Raw genomic sequence first — 19,858 nt, forward strand, 5'->3', positions numbered from 1 at the left:
GCCTGTGGGCTATAAGCCCCTGATGTTCTATAATCCTAGTCATGCCCCTGCATGGAAGGCCATTTTTTCATGTTTATTTTGAATGAAATACATAATCCACGGCTGGCTGTACACTAACCGGCCATAATTCTGCTCTTGTAGCAAAGAGGTACACCATTCTACTCTCCATTCATTCACAGTCCCTGGCAGAGTGAACCCTCCTATTTGTGTGCAGCTGGACCCTTTCATTATTTACACTTGAAATGATAATGACATCATATGTGCACAGCTGCGCTATTTGCATCCAGACAGCATGCAGCTGAATTTCTGACAAAATGGATTGGCGGAAACTGATACTCTTGCAATATTTACATACTAACTGCATTCAGATGTGGAGGTCTTTGGTTGTCCAAAGATAATAACAGGCTGAAGCTGGTTGGCCCTGAGAGTAGATACTATCCTTGAATTGGCAATTTACAACAGTGAATGACTAAAGCAAGGCGCCAGAGCAAAACAGGATGTCCATGATTGAATTTCACAATTGCAGACAGACTTTAAATGAGGACTACAGAGACATTACCGCCACATAATACTATCTGTAATATACTTGTTCAGTAATGTGTATTTCCTTCTGGGTTAAAACGGTATGACAGTTTGTCAATCCCATGTGGGCTGAGGTTAACTTCCTCATTAGATCACGTTTTGTCTGGGTCTCTTTGACTGTGACCCTCTTGGATGAAGTTTGGGGGGGGGGGGATACATACATTACATACATTGTATAATAATAGTGCAGCAAATGTAAACATGAAGTTGAGAACAAGATGGGATTGTTGGCAAAAGGTTGAGAATAACTTGGTAGAAGATTTTATTTCATATGAACAGGTTAACAAATACAATGCTACAAAGCAAGTACATACAGTTACAATCATGTCAGTGATAGAACTGCTAAGAGTAGCCTATTAGAAAGTACAAAACTTGGCCAAACAAGTGTTCAAGCAAGCCTAGAGTTTACAATGACACTGAATACTAATTGCTATGTTCTTCTGTTCTTGAATGCTGTTCACTTCACACATTACTGAGTCAGATATGACTGAAACACAGACATGCAGTTCTTTGAGACGGAGATGACGGCATTTCATAGTTAATCTTGCCATTGCCAGGCAATTTTGGCGCTTTTGATGAGTGTTAATTTAAGCCTTGTGCTACCCATATTTGGACATTCAAATTTGTATTGCATAATCTTCTCCTGACTTTCTGTCATATTGTATGTGTGTGGAAGAAGTTGGGTCTATTATTATGCACTTTGTGTCTCCATTTAACCTCAGTGCCTATCATTTCCCTCCATGGAAGTGGCAATACCTCTATTTTGCTGGCTGTTCTTACTATAATATGGGGTAACAGAACAACCTTTCGCAGTAGGGAAAATAAAGGCTCATGACTATAGTTGCCATTCACTTGCCTGTGACAAACGTTGCCATTCAAGACAGAAAATGCAATAGGCTATATTTTTTAAGACATCCCCCTCGGGATTATGAAATGTCTATTTACATCAACATGGCATGTTCAATAGACACCGACGTTATTGTGAGCAACTGTGAGTTATTCCCGACAGAAGACATATTCAGTGTAGCTTGTCCAAATTTTGTCCTCGTTTGGATCGTTGCTGGTGTAGGCGCAGGTGCCTGTGGAGCTGCACGCCACCATGTGAAAGCCCACCTCTGTCAGCTTGTCAAATGCCTGCTCTAGAAAATTATACTTCAGGTAGTACCGGGATGTGTACCTCTCCGGGGGCCGGTCGGGGTCCCTGCTCTCATTCAGTGTTTCCCCAAACACTTCTTTGGCCAGGGACGTCTTCCCGCACACCGTGATGCGCGCCACTCTCCTGAATTTGGCATCGGTCTGGATATCTCTTCCAATGGTGTACGAGCCGCGGTATCCTATCGTGATGTAGCCCGACTTTCTGGAGTCCAGTGAGGGGGAGCGCATGGCACCGCCGGCCGCAGACATGGTGCGTAAAGTCTCCATGCCGCCAGAGGAGCCGAGGCCACACTGGAGCGCGCCTTCCTCGGTGTCACTGTGGCAGATCTCCTCGCTGATTGAATTGTCCTTACTCACCCTGGGGCTCAGGCGTTTGGCAAGGTCCCGCAGCTGGAAAAAGTCCGCCTCCCTCTGCAGTCGACTCTTCTCAGGGAAATAGTCCGGCAGGACCAAGTTCAGATCTCGCAGGTAATCTAGGATGTAGCGGAACAAGAAGCCGTCCCTGTCCAAGAAGAAGCGCCCTTTGCTGTCTCTCGCCAACTCTTTGGGGGACTTCTTGCTGAACATGTTCCATAGTAGAGAATCTGGGACGGCAACTAAAGTTGTGTGTCTTGTAACATAGACCTGTCCGCCGACGTTCAGTTCAATAATCTCTGAAAACGGGGAGCCCGACTCGGCGCAGTTAGATCCTCTGCGCTCTGTGTCTGCCAGTGCCATCTTCTCTGAGGAACCGCGCGCCGCCGCTGCACTGATGTGGGATCAGGAGGAATACTGAGCTGGGAAGTGGCAGCGGCTTGTTTATGTAGCCTAGTGTATGTGTGTGTGTGTGTGTGTGTGTGTGTGTGTGTGTGTGTGTGTGTGTGTGTGTGTGTGTGTGTGTGTGTGTGTGTGTGTAAGTGGGGTGGGGGGGTCGACGGCTGATTTACAATTTAACTATTTAATGACTGTCCTGACGAGATACAGTCCAGTGTGTGTGTGTGTGTGTGTGTGTGTGTGTGTGTGTGTGTGTGTGTGTGTGTGTGTGTGTGCTAGAGAGAGGGAGGGAGAGGCAGAGGGAGAGACCACGCTCATGTGTGTCCATATTTGCCAGTAGTTATCAAGCAGCTAAAACAAGCCTCTTCCTACTGAAGCGGTTAAAGGAATTAGATGATGTTGGCAATTTTGTCAAATCCCATAAGCAAAGCCAAATCCTTAGTTTCTTCCGAGTTAGGCTATTCCCCAGTTTAAAACGCAGATATGGTTAGACAACATGGAAAGAGTGACACCTGCTGCAACTGTGATGGAAATGCAGCCTGAGTTCCCCAATTTCTTTCGATTTCAGTCAGAGGAAACCAGAGCTACCGAGTAGCCTGGGATCAAATCAGCTTGGTCATCATCCATGTCACATGCAGTATCGCTCCTTCACTACTACACAATAATACTTATACGAATAGTAACACTAATATTACTTCTAATAATCATAATAAACTTTATTTGTATAGCACCTAAACAAAGTGCTTTACAATAAAATATCAAATTCAACAGTAAAATAAGCAACCATACAATAAAATAAACAATAAAATACAATAAAATTAAAAATATGTATTATTGTTACTATTAGTAGTAACACTACTAGTAGTAGTAGTATAGACTAATTATTATTATTATTATCATTATTATTCTAACTGTATTTATATAGAACCTTTGAAAACGGTTTCAGTGCTTTGACAGTCAAAATAAAAGCAGAATACTTAAAATGTTTTTTTTGTTGGGTTTTTTTTTTTTAAAAGGCAATAGAACAGCGTGATAGGATAACCGTAAGATAAAAAAAAAAATAGTCAGGATAAAATAAAATTAAAAAAAATAAATAAATAAAAAATAGACGACATCACATATAAGCAAGTCTATCAAAATGGGTTTTAAGAAGTGATTTAAAAGAAGTCACTGATTCTGCTCTAGTCACTAAAGCAAGTCACTATAATAGTCAATTATGTACAATTTCTGTGATGTATTCAAACTCTGTAGGTATATAACTCTATTTTGATGTAAGCTATATTATAACAATATTAATTGCTGCAAAGTAATGTTTTCCTATGGTTCGAAGTCAGACCACCGCCTGTCATGTGATTGTGGGGTTTGCTTGCGGTGTCTCATTTCCCCGTTTAAAACTCCCTATTGCTTTTATTGCAGACAGCTGAATTCCCGTTGTGTGTCACAAAGCTATGATTGCGAAAGACAGCAGCATGATTGTTTTGTCTGAGTCAGTTTTTCGGTCCAAAGCAGTCCTGTTACTACTCATATTCTCACTATGTCTTGTAAGTAATGGAAAACTAAACAAAAAATGCATGGGATATGGTGTGCATCCCATTTTTTTTTTAATTCTGTAGTACACTAAAATGGAGCTCATATTCTTTATTTTATCTAAATTAACGTCTCTGTTTTCTTAACTACAACCATCATAGATTTTTTGTACCACATCCAAGAATGCTGAAGTTGTTGTAAAAAAAAAAAAAATCATAATTAAAGCAAAAACAGGAGATTCTGTAGATTGTACAGTCAGTGTGAGGAAAAATGACCTCAAGATAAAGTCCAGTCATTGTGAAAGTTCCTACTTCTCATCATGGGTTCATTTGGCCATTCTGGAAAGTTAGTAGACCAGCCTTCACACAGTGCCAGCAGCAATAAAAGGGGCTTCATGTGGGTGGTTTGTCATTACAAGAGATTGTTGAGACAGACAACAATGATCCGCAAGGTATGACCGATCCCTTTCATACATGCATATTTTCTTTGAATCACACTTTGAAGTCTGTGAGATATAACCCAGGCACTTGTTTGGAGCATGTTTCATAGTGTTTAAAGACAGAGAAATACATTATACATTATGCTTCTAGCCTGGTTAGGATCCCTAGCAACAACTGTATGTGTCTGGTGACTTTTGGACCTTGGAGTTTTTGACTTACTTGCCTTGTCTCACTTTTTTAGGGTATTACCGAGAGCTTTGGAGCAGCTATCTGCACCCTCAACCCCACCCACCTGACAGATGGGGTCATTTACAGGAGCAAAAGGATGATGTTGGACACCCTGGGCGTTGGGCTGCTAGGAACCACGACAGCTGTCTTCAACAAAGCCCTCCAGTACAGCCAGGTACTGAAAACTGCTCGACTAGACTGGGAGGAAACTGTAATACTGTAACATATGTTATATTTAATAACATATTAAAGTACACTACCAGTCAAAAGTTTGGACACACCACATTTTTCTTTATTTTTACTATTTTCTACATTTTAGAATAATAGTAAATACATCAAAACTATGATGGAATTATGCAGTGACCAAAAAAAACAAATCAAAACTATCTTATATTTTAGATTCTAGCCGCCCTTTGCCTTGATGGAAAGCCAAAGGCTTTGGGAAGAAATTCACACATAGGCATCAACTTCACTGTTTATATTTGTCTAAGAAACAAATTTCAAGCATTTAAGCATAAGTCTTTAGATCAAAATGGCTTTTAGATAATGAAAAACGAAGTACATTGAATGAGGTGTATCAAAACTTTTTGACTGGTTGTGTATATGGCATTTTATTTCTTCGTTAAGCCAGTTGAGAGTCACCTCTACATCCATGTTTCACTGCCTGCTTTAGTCTCATGTTATTAACGGTGTCTGATTACAGTGGTACAAATCCGAGGAGAAGAGCAGCGTTTGGGGCCAATCAGGGATAACTCTTCCTCCTCAGTATGCTGCCTTCGTCAACGGCATAGCGGTAAGCTTGGCCGAATGAATGCATCGTATTAGATTACCTACTGTATGTGCAAGTCTTTCATCTTGATTTGGTTTGACCTCTCATTCCCTCTGTTGGCTGTCAACAGGTCCACTCCATGGATTTTGACGACACCTGGCACCCTGCTACTCACCCCTCTGGGGCAGTGCTCCCTGCCCTGCTGGCCCTGGCAGAGGCTCTGCCCAGCCGGCCCTCTGGTCCGGACCTGCTGCTGGCCTTCAATGTCGGCATCGAGGTGCAGGGCAGACTCATGAGGTTCTCCAAGGAGGCCTACAACATCCCTAAAAGGTGAGACTTTTTTTGGTAACAGCCTACACCAGACCGATTTGGGGCTGATGGAACCATTTTCTACAAGTTAATGTGCAAATTTGCTGTCCATCCTCAAATGAATCTACACCAGATATATTTTAATCTAAAGTGCTACATCATTCTCTGTGAATTAGAATCGTAATGTTTTGATCATCTGTGTCCCAACATTGTCAGATTCCACCCTCCTGCTGTTGTCGGGGTGATGGGCAGTGCTGCAGCCTCAGCCAAGCTCCTGGGTCTGTCCCCGGCCCAGTGTACCCATGCCCTGGCTATCGCAGCCTCTTCTGCCGGCGCTCCCTTGGCCAACGCCGCCACCCAGACCAAACCTCTTCACATCGGGAACGCTGCTCGGCGAGGCCTGGAGGCCGCCCAGCTGGCCTGCATGGGGCTGGAGGGGAATCCAGGCATCCTGGATCTGGAGAGCGGGTTTGGGGTTTTCTACACAGACTACAGCCCCGCGGCGTTGGCAGAGTCCGCTACTAATGGCTTCAAATGGATTCTGGAAGATCAGGATGTGGCCATCAAGCGCTTCCCTGCTCATTTGGGGATGCACTGGGTGGTGGATGCGGCATTGGCGGCCCGTGCAAAGCTTACAAGCAGAGATGGGAACTTTGACCTCAGCCAGATCAGAGAGGTGACGCTCCGAGTGCCTCTCTCCAAGTACATCAACTGCCCCTTCCCCGCCTCAGAGCACCAGGCCAGGCACTCGTTCCAGTTCAACGCCTGCTCAGCCCTGCTGGATGACAAAGTGACTGTGGGCTCCTTCAGTGGAGCTCAGATCGACAGGCCCGCTCTGAAGGAGCTCCTGTCCAAAGTCAAGGTGGAGAGCCCGGAAGACAACCACCCCAGCTTCGACAAGATGTACTGTGAGGTGGTGATAGAGACAGAACAGGGGCAGAGTTACTCTGCCAGATGTGACACCTTTTATGGCCACTGGAGGAAGCCACTGAGCCAAGAAGACCTGGTGGAGAAGTTCAGGGCCAATGCCTCCAGGGCGTTGTCCTCAGAGGGAGTGGAGGGGGCAATTGATGTGATAGGAAACATAGAGAGAAACAGAGAGTGCGCAAGCTTGGGTTCATATCTGAAAATGACAGGCAATCTAGACAAGTGGTCATAATTTGTACAGATATTGACCATCAGGATTTTGTAAATATACTATATTTTATGAAGCCATTGTGGCAGGTGTGTTATTTTTGTGTGAATGTTTTGTGGAGTGTCTCAATATTATTAACTGTCATACACAGAATCCACAAGGATGAAAAAAAACATGCTGCATATGGCATTTTATTGTGATTCATACAATAGCAAACCAATTTGTCATGTTTATTTTAAAAAATTCTATCAACGCTGGCATCAGGACATGCTGATTCTTCTGCCTCAGAATATAATGGAGTTAAACAGAGAATATTCCTTGGCTGGTAATATGTACATAAACCTGCAGAAACACACAGGCTAAGTAGTACACATACCCAATAAATACATTTTGAGTATCTGATACTGCTTTCAAGCAAGGAATTATTGTAACACGACTCCAAATAAGGACCTGTTCAACATCCATACAGCTCAGTCGGCATCTACAGTAGAGCGTGATAAGCTTTGCACACAAAAAAAGACGCAGTACTTTTCTTTTTCTGTTTCGACCGTCTTTTGAGTCTCTAGAGAATCAAGCGAGCTTCAGCACATCCTGCACCATGGCCCCAATCCCGTCAAATATCTCATGGAGTGGGGCGTCGCACATGAAGGCGCAGGTGGTGACCAGCTTGTTCTTCTCGTCCACGTGGCTCTCGCCGACACCCTTGCTCACGTGCTTGCAGCCCAGCTGGGTGATGGCTTCTGCGGTGTCAGCAGTGTTCGGGTACCTGAGAGAGAGAGAGAGAGGAGGTATCACACAGCGGTTAGTGTGGCTGCTGCTTGACGGGTCTGTTTGGATTCCTGTTTGAGTCGAGAAAACAGACTCTTTAGGTGTTTAAGTAGGTGAGACGCACTTGTCGTCCTTCTCCAGGCCCACAGTGACCTCACACCCAGGAAACACCTTGGCAGCCAGAACAGGTGAGATGCAGCAGAGCCCGATGGGTTTGCCCTCGCCGTGGAACGCCTGCAGTGTGGCCTTCACCTCCTCGTTAACGGAGCAGTCCTTCCCCTGCACCGCCCAGGTACACAGGTTCTTAGCTGCCCCAAAGCCACCTGAATAACACAGGGCAGTGGAGAGATGAGACAAAGACCTGTCTGAATGAATGAACAAATGAATGAATGAAGTACAGTCACAACACAAGACAGTGAGATCTAGGCTACTGTATTGCTGATGGGAGCCTCAGCCCAGACCAAACCTGGGAAAACAATAGCGTCATAGTCTTTGACACTGAGTTTGGACAGGTCCTGGATTTCGCCACGCGCCAGCCTTGCACTCTCCACCAACACATTTCTCTTCTCCTCAGACGGGGCGCCTTTCAGGTGATCCACCACATGCATCTGGTCAATGTTGGGAGCGAACATCTTCACCTGGGGTTAATAATAATAATGCAAGAGTGATGAGGATTCTCATTTTGAAAATACAGCAAAACTGGACACCAGCTGATTTAAAATGACACCATCAGGCATCCCCATCCCTCACCCACACAAACACACCAGGCACATTATGGGCTACACCCGCCCCACACACACATTCATATACAGAACTTATGAGTGAATATGAAACTTACACTTGCACCGCCCCTGCTAAGATGGACCAAAACAGCGGAGGCCTCGTGAATTTCGCTGCCATCAAAAACTCCGCAGCCTGCCAGAACTACAGCGACGCGCTTAGCCATTGCGATGCTGATATATATCGAGTTATATTCACTTTTTGAATGGAGCTGAAATACGTCAATGAGTAACTACAACTGTAGTGCAGCAGAGGTGAGCATGGCCGAACTGATGCGAGGTGTCAGACAGGGACGAGGGCGCCCTCTGCTGTGGTGGATGATGCATAGCCACACCTAACGAAATAATATAATGCTGCAGACTTATTTAATAATTAATGTTTCATTCCAACAAGCTATACACGCAAGAAAAGTTTTTAAATAAAATATTTTACTAAATATGTCTAATATAAAGGTAATTCAACCCTTCAAAGTGTTACTATTTTGTGGGCAAAAGTCCTAAAACAGCCAATAACTTACTCATTATTGTAAGGCTAGGTATCACTTTTTCAAATAGTGGACATCGTACTTTGGAATGAAAGTCTTCAATTATCGCCTCAAAAGACAATCATGTGATTTCTTATTATCAACAAAACCATGTGACCACTTCGTCACTGACAGTAACAAGGAAGTAATACAGCGGTGGGGAAAGATGTCTCCCTGACTTCTGCTGTTGAAAGTTTGTCTGCAGTCGGCTCTAACATGAGACACACGGAGGCTGTTCTCTGTTTAAACCTTCTCGTTTTTCTCCATGTTGCTGAACAAGGCAGGAGCGTCTACCGACGGGAACAGTGGCCCGTCCCGTACAGGTATGGAGCAGAAAGCTGCTCTCATTCAGCTGCCTTCTCTATCATGTGACAAGAAGAAAGTCAACTAGCTGCATCTGTTTGGAAAAAACTTTTAACTCAGAATCTGTATCGCAAAAGTTCCGGGTCCTCGGTCCTCGGTCCTCGATTGTAGTCATGTTCGAATAATATTATAATATCATACTTCCATCGTAAAATACCTGACACACACACACGCAGGACCCTCCCCTCCAACACACACTTGTGATTGAAAAATCAATGCGCTAACCGAAAATCTACTACTAAAGAACTATATTGCTTGGCGGAAGAATACGAAAAAAAAAATAATAATAACATTTGCGTTCTCTATTTGTTGCAATGATGTGTTACCGTTGTATTTATAAAAGCATTAAGCCGATTCAAGTGGTGACATACAATGCCTTGGTGTTTTAAATCACTGGCTTAAGTTTTTAAAAAACTTAAAAACTTGAAAATGGTTCAATTGCTCTTCGGCCCAACACCACTCAGCTAGGCCCAATGCAACCAGCACACAGTCAGTGACCTGCATCTCATTTCATCTACAGGCGGTTTGATGGTCGCCCTGATGTGGACTCTTATTGTGAAGCCCTGTACCCCTTCTGCCCCACCGGTGACAGAGATGGACGCATTCCCTACATGTGGGACTCGGATGTCATTTCAGTTTATCGACTGCAAGCTCCCGTTTGGGAGTTCAAGTACGGGGATGTACTGGGGAAACTTGTAAGTACAGTAAAAAAAAAAAAAAGGAAGTGCTACTGTATTATTTATATAAACACAGCTGTCTTGTCTCCCTCTCTCACGCGCACCCACACACGCACACTCACTCACGTGCCGGCTGAAGTATTATTTCTTCTTCGTTCACAGCATATCATGCATGATGCTGTCGGGTTCAGCAGTTCAGAGACGGGGAGCAACTTCACCATGGAGTGGTATGAGCTGTTTCAGCTGGGCAACTGCACCTTCCCTCACGTGAGACCCGAGATGGACGCCCCTTTCTGGTGCAACCAGGGAGCTGCCTGCTTCTTTGAGGGCATAGATGACATACACTGGTCACAAAATGGCACGTTGGAGAAAGTAGGAGAAATCACTGGTGAGACAGTCTACATCACAACTGGCATGTGAAATCTTGGGTCATTCCTTATAGAGGCCAAGAGGAGTGCATTAGTGTTGGACCTCCTGGACCTCCTGTTCTGCACAAGTCTGTGTTCAGAATGCTGTTTTTGCTTGTTGACCCTTGAAAATGAAGTTTCAAGGGCTATGAGGGTTTTTTTTTTGATGGGCTATTGCTGCGTGTGTAATCACATCATTATTGGTTTCATTAGTGACACTTGCTTGGGGAAGGAGTAGACTCCAAAATCCATGTAGGATTACTGATTTTCTTTTGGAATCATTTAATGTTTAATCTGCAAATTGTATAATTTTGGCCAGTTTAACCCTAGAAAGACCAAGCCATGGTCAGTTGATTGCTGTTTTGAGTTTTAGAATTGAAATGTTTCAGCTTTCAAAATGTCCCTCCATGACTCTTCCCAGACCCACTTTCTTTACAAATCAGTATTGTTGGATTTTCAAACTCACCCAAGGAAAGAGTAGTTAGAATTATATTTACCCCCTTCAAGCAATGGCTTCTTGGACTTCTCTCAGATCTCCAAAATCCACTGTCCTTTCTAAAATAGTTTACCCTTGTGTCCCCAGGGAACCAGTTCAATGACCTGGCCCAGTGGGTCCAGGAAGACAACGACACTGGGATCTACTACGAGACGTGGACGGTGCGCTCCGACCCCGGCCCCAACGCCACCGTATGGTTCGAGTCGTACGACTGCTCCCAGTTCGTCCACCGCACATACAGGAAACTGAGCGAGCTGGGGGCCAGACTGTCTAGCCGATCGCAGACCAACTACACCAAGATCTACCTGTACAGCGGAGAGCCCACCTACCTCGGCAACGACAGCACCATATTCGGACAGCCCTCCATGAAGACTCTGGCAGCAGACATCCGCAAGTTTTACCACACCTTCAGACCACACCAGTCATATGTGGACTTTGCCGTCAGTCTGTTGGAGGCTTATGAAAAGGTTGTGTTGGACAAGAGCTTCTACCTGTACTACAACTTTGAGTACTGGTACCTGCCAATGAAACCTCCCTATGTGCGTATCACATATGAGGAAGTGCCTTTGCCCTAATGTTCCACTTGCACTGCAGTGTTTTCATCTGGGATGTGATCAGGAACAAAGTGGTGATCTCCCAGTAGACATGAATGAGTCAAATGTTCATGAAATGCAGAAATCCTGAAAAAAAAATTCCATTTTTTTTAATCAGTATTTTCCATTTTTTCAGGTTTTCTTTCAAATGTGAGGATTAAAAATGCACTGAATAAAATGCACGTCTAAAATGAGAAGTCAGGTCAATACAATGTGAATCAGTACATCATCTCTGCTCTGTTATGGCTTCTCCTGATGTGCACAGAACAAAAACAGCGTTAATCCTGTACCTGTTGCATTTCTTATGCTTTTGTTTAATGATATAGATTTTTGTCTAAAGGTGTAAAGTATCTCAACAATTTAAAGCTTTAGTTTTGTCCCATCCCAGCTGCCTCCCCCTTCTGAAAAGGCTTCTAGCATTGTTCCCATAGTTGATATATTAAAGAAAGTTTTCACTCTAGGGTGTATTGGTTGAGCTTTTCATACAAGGAATGAGCAAAATTTAGATGGTTAAATAAATTGCTTATTTACCTTTACTTGTGCATTAATTTTCCTATTTAACTACCTTCTGCAAGAATAACAAAAGCAAAACTTACATTCACAAATTTTTATTCCAGGATCACATGTCCAAAACAATTATTTTCATTTCAAGACAGGTGACCAGTAAAGCAAAGTAGACAAAGCATTTGCCATACAGAAGCAAAAGTAGAAGGAGAGCATCGCCAACACCAGTTCACTCCTAATTTATTTATTGGAGGAAAATCCGAACAAATGAGGTTCATTGAACAACTGCTGACAAGGGGCATCTTAATAATCAAAAGGTATATAATTTTCCCTCTTGGTCTGCATTGATGTGAAACATGTTTTACTTATCCAACTTGATTTTCCCCATATCCAGTACCAAGCCAATACAGACAAAGAAAAGGATTAAAACCAACTGACTGAGATGCCGCCTCCCAAACACAAGCAAAACTAAGGAGGCTTAACTTTAGAGCTGCTGTCACAGCAACCTTTTACAGCATTGCACACATTTATGAAAAATAATCTGGAGATATGTAACTATATGTTTGCTTTTGTATATGAGCACAAATAATCAGCATGGTTATCGACTTCAGTGATAAAAGAGACCAATGCTACAGATGAACTATATTAGTTTAAACCGCTAATACAAAGAAGCATTGCAGTTTCTGCAAAGTTTTGCAAAGTGTTTCAGTTTGATTTAGTGTCCTATTACTGTTTGGCTATGTGAAAGGTCTAATACCACTTGGATGAAAGGAAGTCCTGTGGAAAAAAAAAAAACATGAGTATTTTAAAATCTGTATTATCTGCGCATCCTAACGACAAATACATCCAAAACGCATTGACAGAGGTGGAAGCTTCAAAACCGAAAACCTCTTGCTGCTGGTCATACCGATTGCTTCCTGTATATAATTGTAAAACCACCAATTAATTACAAAAGCAGTATCCATATATCAATAAATTACATGGCTAATCATCTCTAGTGACTAGGGTACGAAAAAAAGATCCATCTAGCAAAGGATAACTCGCACTCTGGTATATAAAAGACATGAGCCATTGGTTAAGGAAACTTAAAACCCCGACATAGGGTGCGATAAAGAAATAAGTACATTTCTATTCATATAATCAAACACACAGCGTTTTATATACAGATGCACTGGACTTCCTTCTTAAAGGAAAAGTTTGTTTCACTCATTTGACTTGCCAAATCTCTTTGCACTGAAATGAATGGATGTTTGGGCAGGATCAATAGCAATATCTGCAAAGACAGTGTGTGTAGTGACAAAATGAATACCGTGTCCTCTCCTATATGCATGATGTGATAACGCAAATACAGCAAACTAACAGGAGGGCAGGTATTCACAACACAGAGACAAGGTTCAGGCAAATAGCAGAAGATACAAATGAAACCTATATAGTTAATATACTCATGTAAGCTTCAACACACCTGAGAGACAAATTGGTTGATTTTGCATTCCCAGTGTGCGTTATAATCTAATAGCCGCAGAGACTATTATTCTATTGTTGAATGAAAACAAACCAATCAGACCATGACGGTCGGAGGCTTTGCAATATCTACCCCCAATTCTTTGCACAATCTAGTATCTATATTTACATTTCTGTAATTGTATTTTCGCATTTATTATAGCTCGATTTCAGTTATTTTCATATGCTGGCCTGGGTAGTAGAACCCCAGTACAGCATAAATGATCAACCTTAGAATAAGGGAAAATTTAGCATTAGGACAGGATCTCCCCTTTGCTTTCATCGGGGCGTTAGACGTCCCAGCAGACGTTAGACGTTTCCCTGACTAATGTCATTTGGTATTCATGTAAGGTGCTTGTACACAAACCATCTTTAAACAAAACTGAGGAATTTATGAATCAAACCAATTTGTGCCTGATACAGGGGGGAAAAAATCTGCATAACCTTGAGAAAATACAATCCAAATGACATCAACACTGTACACCTTCACATCACAAATATATAGGCCTATATACACATGCCTGTTTCTCCCCTTACCAACTTTTAACATTTCACCACAGATGAGGCTCCCGTAATCATGTTAATGTTCAGGTAAGTGACGCATGACTGAGCTTGGGCTGGGGACAAAATCTAGGATGTCACCACCACTAATGTGCGATTATTTTTTAAAACTAGTTTAAATCAGGTGTAGGACCCAACCACTCCTCGACCAAGTTACTGAATCCCCCACAACTACCTTCCTGTCACATATATACAAATAACATTGAAGCCATTTGAATACCTCCAACACCATATTTTGTTACAGAGTGCAGAGCTGCTGTCATCATCTCAGACTGGATTTAAGTAGGCCAAGTGGTAGTGTCACAACATGCAATTTTGCACCTAATCCTCCCCAAATTACTCCACAATGCTAAAAAAAAAAAAAAAAAAAAAAAAATCAAATATATATATCTATAGACACACTTTAACTGTCATCTCTCATAATACAGCTTATCATAACCAGGCTACAAAGTCCATATAACTCAATTTACAAAGTTATATAAAAACATTGTTTTTATAGTCATTTTTTTCCCACCTGCAGCTGTCTCTGTAATGATTGTCCAGTATGTGAAGGAGCCAGCTTGACTAGTTCTGTCTCAGGAGGCCCTGCAGCTTTCCACAGTCCATTTTGAAGCCAACAGGCAAAGATTTCTGTGGTGTTTGCTTTTCTTGCCAATATAAGATAGCTGTCAGTTGTTCAACTCCAACAACACATTACATCGCTGCCCATTCCGACTCCAATCTCTCTGAAGGAGTGGGAGTGCTCTGCTACAGAACCATGGACGGGCCCCGCTCTACACAGTTCAGCAAGCTTATGCCCTCCATGTTGGCACCAAGCATTCCACTACTACTAAGCATTCAAAGGCTTTTCAGTGCAAACATGGTGGCCATAAATGTTCCACACCACAAACTTGAGGTTGCTGAACTCTGTGTGCGTCTGTGGCTTTACTTTACCAGGTGGGCATCATGTCTGGGAACCAGACCCGGCCCAAGTGCTTGGATACCTCCCAGTGGATCTCATCCAGGGAATATTTGTGATCAGGGATCAGCACCTCCTCCATGATGGACAGCTGGGACAGCCTACGGCCACACATCTTGACAAACTCCACAAAGGCGCTGCAGGAAACCTCACACTCGCCCAGACCGATGGCCGATAGCTGGGTGCAGCGTTTCGCAATGCGGATCAGTTCTTCATCCAGAGGGCGCAGCCCGTTGGCACACACCACCAGCTCCACCAGACGGGGGCAGTGCAGGCCCACGCGGCCCAAGACGTCCTTGCTGACTGAGCGGCCGAAGTAGAGGTGCGTGACGGGGATCTCCTCGCAAAAGAAAGGGCCGAACTCATCCTCGTAGAGGAAGAAGTACATGACCAGGTTGAACTTCGGGGAGTGGCGCACCATGGCGTCCCAACTGCTCTTCTTGATGGTGTGGAAGTGCTGGCCCGGGTTCTCGCTCACCACGTCGATGCGCAGGTGTTCCAGGTGGACATGCTTCTCTGAGGACAGGGCCAGCAGGAGTTCATCACTCAGGAGGTGGTAGTTCAATGCCAGCTCTCTCAGCCCGTGACACTGGTCTGCCACACACAGAATTCCTGCAAATATGGACAGAATTCATCAGCAAACCCAATTTTTATTTTCAAATTTAAAAAGTTATAATAAGGGTCAAGAATTCTGGAAGACATGTAACCATTACCAGAAGGAGGAAAAATACATTTTATTACTCCAATGTAAAAAAACAGGCCCACTATGTTTGCCAAACAAGCGCCTGACTGCAGTTGAATCACCAGTCATTACCACAGCAGGCAATTAAAAATGGTTCCAGGAAAATGTATGGTAAGAGGGAGAAACAGGGCAACCACATACAGGTCATTCATAAATGCCATGTGATGTCTGCCTGTCTGCCAGATGAAATGACGCCATTTCATATTGGCAGCAGAGAAAATTACAGACCTTAAATAAGCCATTGAATGGAAAACACTTGTCTTGTGACTTAAAATATAAAATCTGCGTTAAAATATAACATCGACACCGCCTGAAATTCTGTCAGCAACAAATTTGCCTGGAGGACAAACGGTTACAAGGCTGCCTTCTCTAATCTCAGGCGCTGAAGCATCTATAGGGGGATTCGGTATGCCCATTGTACCTGCTGGGGAGACATGAGGACAGCTGCTCATCTTCAGCAATTTCAGGGTGTCACTGTTGTTGGCCACCAGCACCTTCAGAGACGGGTCATCCACTGGCGTGTCATCGATCTTCAGTGAGGACAGCGATTTGGAGTTGACAAACACCACAGTCAGAGCTGAGATGAAATGAGACTGTGGAAGGACAAAGATGCCCATGAATTACAATGCAAACTGCATAGTCACCTCGAGTTTTCAATCAAAAGGTCACTAAAGATTGCATGATAAAACGTATTTACACCTGGATCGCCAACACACACTGAACATACAAAATATTAGGGACATCTTCCCCCTTTTGCACAATCGACATCTCAATTGTCTCTAAACTTAAAAATCCTTCTCTTACTCCCTTTAATAAGGAAAATCAATAAGGGATTATGGCTTTTACCTGGATTCACTTCAGTGAATCATGAAAAGAGTAAGTGTGCCTAATATGTTGTACATTCAGTGTAAAATGCTTGTGGTCTGTCTTCCTTGAAATAATGGAAAAAAGTGAACTGGAAGGTTACTGGCCAGAAGTCTCACCTTCATAGCCCATGGCAGACAGCTCAGGGAAACGCCAGGTTAAAAGATTAACTGGCCGCATTCCACGGCATAATTATAGCACTCACAAATTTAAGAATTTACAATCCTGAAGGCCAGCATGTCAGTTATTTAAGGACAGCATTGGGACAGTTTAGGTTTTAGCTTTTTAACAACACTGGTTTGCACTACTTTCATGCAATTACAGTTTATGTTTCTTGTATGTGTCATTTCCGGACTCTATTCTCTCCCATTCTATTCCTAATGGCAGGAAAAAAAAGAAGGAAAAAAAAGATGTGAGGAAAGGAATGTTTGATACTTTCATCCTCTCCTTTTTGCGATAATGGATTAAGCCTCTCAAGCAGGTTGATTTTGATGCCATTAGAAACAAAATCCTAGAGGCCGACATCTGGAGCGACACGGGACACTAAGTCTGTACGTGTGTGTGTGTGAAAATGTCCAGTGCCTACAATGAATACTTACTACTGTGAATCAATGTTAATGAACCAAAAGCAAAATTTGATCAGTCTAATAGCTTAACATATTAAAGTCTAACTCTTGTCTTCTGTCTGACAGCTTAACAGGGTTCAAGGTGTGAATCAAGAATAAGGCAAACTAACTTTTAAGAGTTTATATAAAGAATCTCAGTGCACTTAGAGAGCAAGAGAAAATATAACATTGGCAAAAATAACATTCTTCTCTGTGCATTTAAGGACTCTGAACTCCATCTTGTGCATGTGACCATGCACAAGAACAGACTGTTTTTCAGCTCAATCCTAAGAGCCAATGAAAAACATTCCATTTAATCTATAAACTATCCAGCCAACCAACAATTAAAGTGCTTGGTCGCAGCTTTTAGGACGCCACGCAAGGTAATTTATAGCCAGTATCTGCAACGAAATGGAAACGTAGACTATAAAAACAAGAGTTCCTTTCAATTTTCTTGTATGTCTGAATAACAGGATACTAGAGAGACCAAGGGCCCTCCTTTTCATGTTAAGTATACCTTCGGCAGCTCCATGAAACTGGGCCTGGCTGTAGAGATGAGCCCCAGGGTCTTCAGTGAACAATTCACCAACTGTGAAAGAATGTCACAGGCTGCCTCTGCAGACTCTGTACTACTGTCCACCTGGAGAACACAGACAAACACGCAAGACACTTAGTAAACAGATTTTTCAGCCCTGAATCTAGACATAACTTATGATGCACCTCCTTTTTCATATACAATTTCTATTTTCCTCTCACCTTGAAGCTGACATACTGCAAGTGGTTGGAGTGCCTCTTTATGATCTGCTTGATGAGGTCTGGATGTGTGGCTTTCAGGTAGGAGCTAGCCGGCTGGTTGAGTTCAAACTCAAAGCATCTCCACAGCTCTGGCATGTGGAAAGCCTGGTTCCATCCCCGACACACCTGCGAGGCGTACGCCCGGTCCAGCAGCGGGAGGTACTGGAAGATATGGAGCAGGATTTCCTGGGGCAGCCGTGCCCAGGCACTGTTGGACTCACAGGCCAGCTCTTCCTCTGGCTCCTCACCCTGCTGCTTCCGCACCTTCTTGCGAGCCTCCGGAGGGCTCTCACTGGACGAGCTGTTGCTGTCCTCCTCATCCCCTTTCACCCGCTTCATCCTGAAACATGGAGATAAACATGTGCTTCACAGTCCCGCATGTTAAACAACACAAAACCTGAAACAGAGCTACTTCATTACAATTACACACTAGTAGGGATATATAACTTGGCTAATATCAAAGTTATCATATATCTTAGAGTTGTTACTGAAGACACTGACATTAAGCGATCTTGGGTGAGGGCCCTGTATGGGTAGTTAAAGTCAGTGCAAATCATTAGTAATTCAGAGTTGATTAAATGAACATTTAGTCATTTTGTCAGTTTGTCTTGCTTGCTGCGACGCTTGAATACTATTCGGCATAAATTGGACGAATAACTGAAATTAGCTTACATACCTAGCTGACTAACGCAGTGAAAACGCCACTGAATGTAGCCGTCAGCTAGTTTGCTGTGAGTGTAAAATTATATCTGCGCAGGACTTTTAAAGTTAGCTCCCGTTATCAATCTGTTTGTGGTTAATACGTAATATAGCTAATATCCCACATTTTGTTTACAGAGTGACAGACAGCTTAGTTAACACTGAGATATTTTGCTAGCAACGAGCTTAGCTAGACGGCTAACCCGTTACGCGTCCCCTCCTACCTTGTTGTGTTTACACTTAGCTGGCTGACTTGCTAGCTGTTAGCAGGGAAAATCCGACAACTGACTTGACACTTCAACCCGGGCCCGCGCTGGAAAAGCTCATTCGCACCAGCCAAATAACGCGCATCAGGGAACAATACCCGGGCAATAATTAACGGTAAAGAAATTAACTAATATTTTCACTGAAGAAACGGCCAGAGTCTCTGGCAGCTCCGCTTGGTTGACCTAATTCCTTCGCGGAAGTTTCTACCCCCTATCCCTGAAATGGCGAAGTGTTGTTGTGACAGTAGTGGTGCACCATGGGAAATGCAATGTGAAATGGCAGTGGCTAAAGATCGTCTGTGTTGACAAGATGAATCACTCAATAGTTAAAGAACTGTCCATCCGTTAGCTTTGCAAAAGTGGGCATTAACCCTCACGCAAGCTCTCTAAAATGTTGCCTCAAGTAGAGACAGCATAAGCCTTGATATGATTCTTTGCCTCCACTTCTGCCCTATGGAAGTACTTTTCCACAGCAACTGAGCTGGTACAGGCCTGAAACAAATTTCCTCTCAGAGACTCAAAACATCATAAAACCTAAATTTTAGCTCCAAATTCTCTGCTCTCTGTTTATGTGTAATTTGACCCATATAAACTGTAGACGTCTTGAACGAAAGATATCTGTAATACTAGGCTTATAATAATGTAATAACTATCGATAATGCTGAAACTGCATTTTTCCCATCGCGCTTCCCGATGACGTTTGTGATACACGGAAATAGGGTCAGAGTAATACCTCTTTACTTCCCCCCCCCTCTCTGCTGTGGCGCACAATATAATGGCCTTATTTTCGTTTCTGAAGAAATTATATAAAACCATTATATATATATTACATAAAACACTCTACATTACATAGAACACT

At 43.1% G+C, this 19,858-nt stretch overlaps 5 protein-coding genes across 5 annotated transcripts; 2 read left to right on the top strand and 3 right to left on the bottom strand.

Moving 5' to 3' along the window:
* Positions 1-911: 911 nt before the first annotated feature.
* On the bottom strand, positions 912-2,454 carry kctd12.1 (potassium channel tetramerisation domain containing 12.1). Its single transcript, XM_071525689.1, has one exon. It carries the CDS (start codon positions 2,452-2,454, stop codon positions 1,579-1,581), a length of 876 nt encoding a protein of 291 aa, XP_071381790.1. The 3' UTR covers positions 912-1,578.
* Positions 2,455-4,446: 1,992 nt separating this feature from the next.
* Positions 4,447-6,927, top strand: acod1 (aconitate decarboxylase 1). The gene is made up of 5 exons (XM_071525679.1): positions 4,447-4,468; positions 4,699-4,860; positions 5,389-5,478; positions 5,585-5,784; positions 5,980-6,927. Exons 1-5 carry the CDS (start codon positions 4,457-4,459, stop codon positions 6,920-6,922), a joined length of 1,407 nt encoding a protein of 468 aa, XP_071381780.1. The 5' UTR covers positions 4,447-4,456; the 3' UTR covers positions 6,923-6,927.
* A 95-nt stretch (positions 6,928-7,022) lies between these two features.
* On the bottom strand, positions 7,023-8,757 carry LOC139649318 (glutamine amidotransferase-like class 1 domain-containing protein 3, mitochondrial). The gene is made up of 4 exons (XM_071525681.1): positions 8,505-8,757; positions 8,133-8,304; positions 7,791-7,989; positions 7,023-7,664 (listed from the first exon to the last, which is right to left on the bottom strand). The coding sequence occupies exons 1-4, from the start codon at positions 8,610-8,612 to the stop codon at positions 7,469-7,471; spliced, it is 675 nt and encodes a 224-aa protein (XP_071381782.1). The 5' UTR covers positions 8,613-8,757; the 3' UTR covers positions 7,023-7,468.
* Positions 8,758-9,089: 332 nt separating this feature from the next.
* Positions 9,090-11,996, top strand: cln5 (CLN5 intracellular trafficking protein). The gene is made up of 4 exons (XM_071525691.1): positions 9,090-9,292; positions 9,853-10,027; positions 10,172-10,397; positions 11,000-11,996. The coding sequence occupies exons 1-4, from the start codon at positions 9,186-9,188 to the stop codon at positions 11,485-11,487; spliced, it is 996 nt and encodes a 331-aa protein (XP_071381792.1). The 5' UTR covers positions 9,090-9,185; the 3' UTR covers positions 11,488-11,996.
* Positions 11,997-12,106: 110 nt separating this feature from the next.
* fbxl3a (F-box and leucine-rich repeat protein 3a) lies at positions 12,107-19,210 on the bottom strand. Its single transcript, XM_071525678.1, has 5 exons — positions 18,958-19,210; positions 17,996-18,374; positions 17,757-17,879; positions 16,192-16,363; positions 12,107-15,640 (listed from the first exon to the last, which is right to left on the bottom strand). The coding sequence occupies exons 2-5, from the start codon at positions 18,371-18,373 to the stop codon at positions 15,000-15,002; spliced, it is 1,314 nt and encodes a 437-aa protein (XP_071381779.1). The 5' UTR covers position 18,374; positions 18,958-19,210; the 3' UTR covers positions 12,107-14,999.
* Between the last annotated feature and the right edge of the window lie 648 nt (positions 19,211-19,858).

This window comes from Centroberyx affinis, unplaced genomic scaffold, assembly GCF_046629955.1.
Source record: "Centroberyx affinis isolate AG114_WGS23_722 - 3 ecotype Tasmania unplaced genomic scaffold, CSIRO-AGI_Caff_v1 ptg001328l_1, whole genome shotgun sequence".
Lineage (NCBI taxonomy): Eukaryota > Metazoa > Chordata > Actinopteri > Beryciformes > Berycidae > Centroberyx > Centroberyx affinis.

Coding starts and splice junctions, on each gene's coding strand:
- kctd12.1 (XM_071525689.1), bottom strand. CDS start 2,454: ATGGCACTGGCAGACACAGAGCGCAGAGGATCTAACTGCGCCGAGTCG.
- acod1 (XM_071525679.1), top strand. Junction 5,479..5,584: donor CCTTCGTCAACGGCATAGCG/GTAAGCTTGGCC, acceptor GGCTGTCAACAG/GTCCACTCCATGGATTTTGA. Junction 5,785..5,979: donor GCCTACAACATCCCTAAAAG/GTGAGACTTTTT, acceptor CAACATTGTCAG/ATTCCACCCTCCTGCTGTTG.
- LOC139649318 (XM_071525681.1), bottom strand. CDS start 8,612: ATGGCTAAGCGCGTCGCTGTAGTTCTGGCAGGCTGCGGAGTTTTTGAT. Junction 8,305..8,504: donor TTAGCAGGGGCGGTGCAAGT/GTAAGTTTCATA, acceptor TATTAACCCCAG/GTGAAGATGTTCGCTCCCAA. Junction 7,665..7,790: donor GGCCTGGAGAAGGACGACAA/GTGCGTCTCACC, acceptor TCTCTCTCTCAG/GTACCCGAACACTGCTGACA.
- cln5 (XM_071525691.1), top strand. CDS start 9,186: ATGAGACACACGGAGGCTGTTCTCTGTTTAAACCTTCTCGTTTTTCTC. Junction 10,028..10,171: donor GGGATGTACTGGGGAAACTT/GTAAGTACAGTA, acceptor CTTCGTTCACAG/CATATCATGCATGATGCTGT. Junction 10,398..10,999: donor GAAAGTAGGAGAAATCACTG/GTGAGACAGTCT, acceptor TTGTGTCCCCAG/GGAACCAGTTCAATGACCTG.
- fbxl3a (XM_071525678.1), bottom strand. CDS start 18,373: ATGAAGCGGGTGAAAGGGGATGAGGAGGACAGCAACAGCTCGTCCAGT. Junction 16,364..17,756: donor GTTTCATGGAGCTGCCGAAG/GTATACTTAACA, acceptor GTCCTTCCACAG/TCTCATTTCATCTCAGCTCT. Junction 15,641..16,191: donor TCCTCATGTCTCCCCAGCAG/GTACAATGGGCA, acceptor CCATATTTGCAG/GAATTCTGTGTGTGGCAGAC.